The sequence below is a fragment of the Pygoscelis adeliae genome, unplaced genomic scaffold (genome assembly GCF_000699105.1).
Source record: "Pygoscelis adeliae isolate BGI_AS28 unplaced genomic scaffold, ASM69910v1 Scaffold328, whole genome shotgun sequence".
Lineage (NCBI taxonomy): Eukaryota > Metazoa > Chordata > Aves > Sphenisciformes > Spheniscidae > Pygoscelis > Pygoscelis adeliae.
The window spans coordinates 101,433-104,673 of record NW_008825309.1 but is presented as its reverse complement, the minus strand read 5'-3'; the positions used below and the strand labels follow the sequence as shown (position 1 = coordinate 104,673).

At 57.8% G+C, this 3,241-nt stretch overlaps 1 protein-coding gene across 1 annotated transcript in view; it reads left to right on the top strand.

The window, feature by feature from the left end:
* Positions 1–3,241, top strand: part of LOC103922158 (deleted in malignant brain tumors 1 protein-like) — a 36,793-nt gene that overhangs the window by 24,197 nt on the left and 9,355 nt on the right. The window contains 4 exon segments of the mRNA XM_009330244.1: positions 1–80; positions 197–526; positions 1,995–2,324; positions 2,714–3,072. Of these exon segments, the coding sequence (XP_009328519.1) occupies positions 1–80; positions 197–526; positions 1,995–2,324; positions 2,714–3,072 (1,099 nt within the window).

Sequence of the window (3,241 nt, the reverse complement as noted above, 5' to 3'; positions counted from 1 at the left end):
GGACCTCTCCGACTGCCGCGCCAGGCCGTGGGGGGAACACAACTGTCACCACGTGGAGGACGCCAGCGTTGAGTGCTCAGGTAGCCCAGGATGGCAGCGATCCAGCTGTGCACTGCCTCCATCCCTGCATCCCTTCCTGCTGTACCGACAGCGATGCACAACCATTCTCCAACTGTTCCCCCTGGGGCACCCGCAGACTCCAGCATCACCGCCCTGGGCACCCTCCAGCTGCTCAATGGCCCCAACCGCTGCGCCGGGAGGGTGGAGGTGCTCCACAACCACATGTGGGGGACGGTCTGCGACGATGGCTGGGGCCTGCTGGACGCGGCAGTGGTGTGCCGGCAGCTGGGCTGTGGCACACCGCTGTCGGCCACCAGCGGGGCTCACTTTGGGAGGGGCCACGATCCCATCTGGTTGGATGAGGTGAACTGCACCGGCACTGAGGACACCCTCTTCGACTGCCAGGCCAGCGCGTGGGGGAAAAACAACTGCTTCCACGGGGAGGATGCTGGAGTGATATGTTCAGGTAACTCACCTCGAGGTGCAAGAGGGGTCAACATCAGACTTTCAGGGTTTCCTAAGGGATCGTGGGATGGCTCCTGCATTCTCCCCCAAGGCTGCTCGTCTGCGGCATCCCCTTTGCAGTGCTGGGAAGCACCTGCAGCACGCAGGCAGGCAAGTCGCTCTGCAAAGCCCTCACCCACCTCCTGCTGCCGTGAATCCAGTGCTAAGCTGCAGGAACAGCAAAGGGCCATTTGTTTGCAGTCGCATGCATGAATTGCTGAGGACCTAACCCAAAGCCTGGTTTGCCTTGGGGGCAACTAAGCTGTACCATGCAAAGCTTTCTGCAGGCATAACTCACCATCTCCAGTTCCTCCCCATCCAGCCAGGCCAGGTCTGTCTCGCCCATTGTCCATGATGCAGGGCTTTTGATGGAGTTTTTGATGCATGTGTAGCTCAGCTCTTTTATTTGGGCTGTGCAACAGGGAGCAGGAAGATGACTTTGCAATAAAGTGCTTTTGCAATAAGGTCCTGCACCTGGGTCAAGGCAATCCCCACTGTCCATACAGGCTGGGGGATGAAGGGATTGAGAGCAGCCCTGCTGAGAAGGGGGTACTGGTGGATGAAAAGCTGGATATGAGCCAGCAATGTGCACTCGCAGCCCAGAAAGCCAATCGTATCCTGGGCCCTGGGCTGCATCAAAAGCAGCGTGGCCAGCAGGTTGAGGGAGGTGATTCTGCTCTTCTACTCTACTCTGGTGAGACCCCACCTGGAGTATTGTGTCCAGCTCTGGAGCCCTCAGCACAGGAAAGACATGGACCTGTTGGAGCCGGTCAGAGGAGGGTCACAAAAATGATCAGGGGGATGGAACACCTCTCCTATGAGGAAAGGCTGGGACCGTTGAGGTCGTTCAGCCTGGAGAAGGCTCCGTGGAGACCTTATTGGAGCCTTTCAGTACTTAAAGGGAGCTTAATAAGAAAGATGGCTTTTTAGTAGGGCCTGTTGCGATAGGACAAGGGGTAATGGTTTTCAACTAAAAGAGGGTGGATTCAGACTAGATATAAGGAAGAAATTGTTTACGCTGAGGGTGGTGAAACACTGGCCCAGGTTGCCCAGAGAGGTGGTGGATGCCCCATCCCTGGAAACATTCAAGGTGAGGTTGGACGGGGCTCTGAGCAACCTGATCTAGTTGAAGATGTCCCTGCCCACGGCAGGGGGGGGTGGGCTAGATGACCTTTAAAGGTCCCTTCCAACCCAAACTCTTCTATCATTCTATGGTAAGATGACTTTGCAGTAAGGTGACTTTGCAATAAAGTGTCTTTGCAATAAAGTCCCTTTGCAAAGCCACCCCTCAAAATTCACTTTTAAGAAGATGCTGAACATTGCGGGCTCGGTCTCCAGTTTGGGCACTCACCGCGCACGGAGGATGCTCAGGCTGGAGCAGAAGCAGCCGTGGCTCTCCTGGTGCACCTACCCTTGCGTGTCATTGGCAGCTTAAGAGATGTCCGTGGCCACCAAGCTCCGCCTGGCCAATGGTTCGACGCACTGCGAAGGCAGGGTGTAGGTCACCCATGACGGCACCTGGGCAGCCCTGTGTGACGAGGGCTGGGGTCTGGCCGAGGCTCGAGTAGTGTGCAGGCAGCTGGGCTGTGGGAGAGCACTGTCAGCACCCGTCGGATTCCATTTTGGGCAAGGACCTGGGCAAATGTGGCCTGACAGCGTGAGCTGCGTAGGGACGGAGACTGCCCTCTCTGCATGCGCGGCAAAGCCCCGGGGCAATGGCACTTGTCACCATGGGAGAGAAGCTGGCGTGGTGTGCGCAGGTAACCCTCTTGGGAACAACACAGCATGAGAAGTGGGGGGGTCTTGGTCCATCACCTTGATTTTCCATCTCTGCAAGCAGCCCTAAACAATGTGCCCTCTTCATGGGTGTTTTCATCACAGGGGGTTGTGGGATGTCTGGGGGGCTGGAGAAATTTTGGGTGTCCTCCTGGAGGGGTCGGTGCCGATGCCATTGAGTGGGATGCTGCTGTGGTGCAGCTTGCAGCCTCTTGCCCCTCTGCCAGCAGGCACTGGGGATCAGCCATCTCCTTTTTGCGGTGATTAGATGAGCCTGCAGTACTTGGTGCAACGACCTGAGAAGGTGTCAGGGCAGTTTTCCTTACCCGGGGGTCGCAGTGTGCTGGCCCTTCCCCATATTTCCCTCTTTTAGGTAATTCGGAGGGCGACCAAGTCCGGCTGGTGAACTATGGCAGCCGCTGCGCTGGCAGGGTTGAGGTCTTCCATAACAAGAAGTGGGGGACCGTGTGCGATGACAACTGGGACCTGCTGGACGCTGAGGTCGTCTGCCGGCAGCTGGACTGCGGGCGAGCACTGTCGGCCCCCGGGGGGGGTCAGTTCGGGCAAGGGGATGGCATCATCTGGATGGACGAGACGAACTGCACGGGGATGGAGAGCACGCTGTCTGCCTGCCGGGCCCGGCCGTGGGGCATTAATAATTGCTACCACGGGGAAGATGCTGGCGTGGTTTGCTCAGGTGACCAATGCTCCTTCGGCATTGGTCCATGCAAGGTGGCAGGAGGGGGGGTGTGTCATGACAGCAGGTCTGTACCCCCAGGTAAGACTGGGGATCAGCATCAGCAGCCAGGGGGGTTTTCCCAGACCCTCTCTGCACCTGATGGTCCCATCGGAGGGCTGCTCTTCCCATTCCAAGGGGTTTATTTAAGGCGGTGGGAGGCAT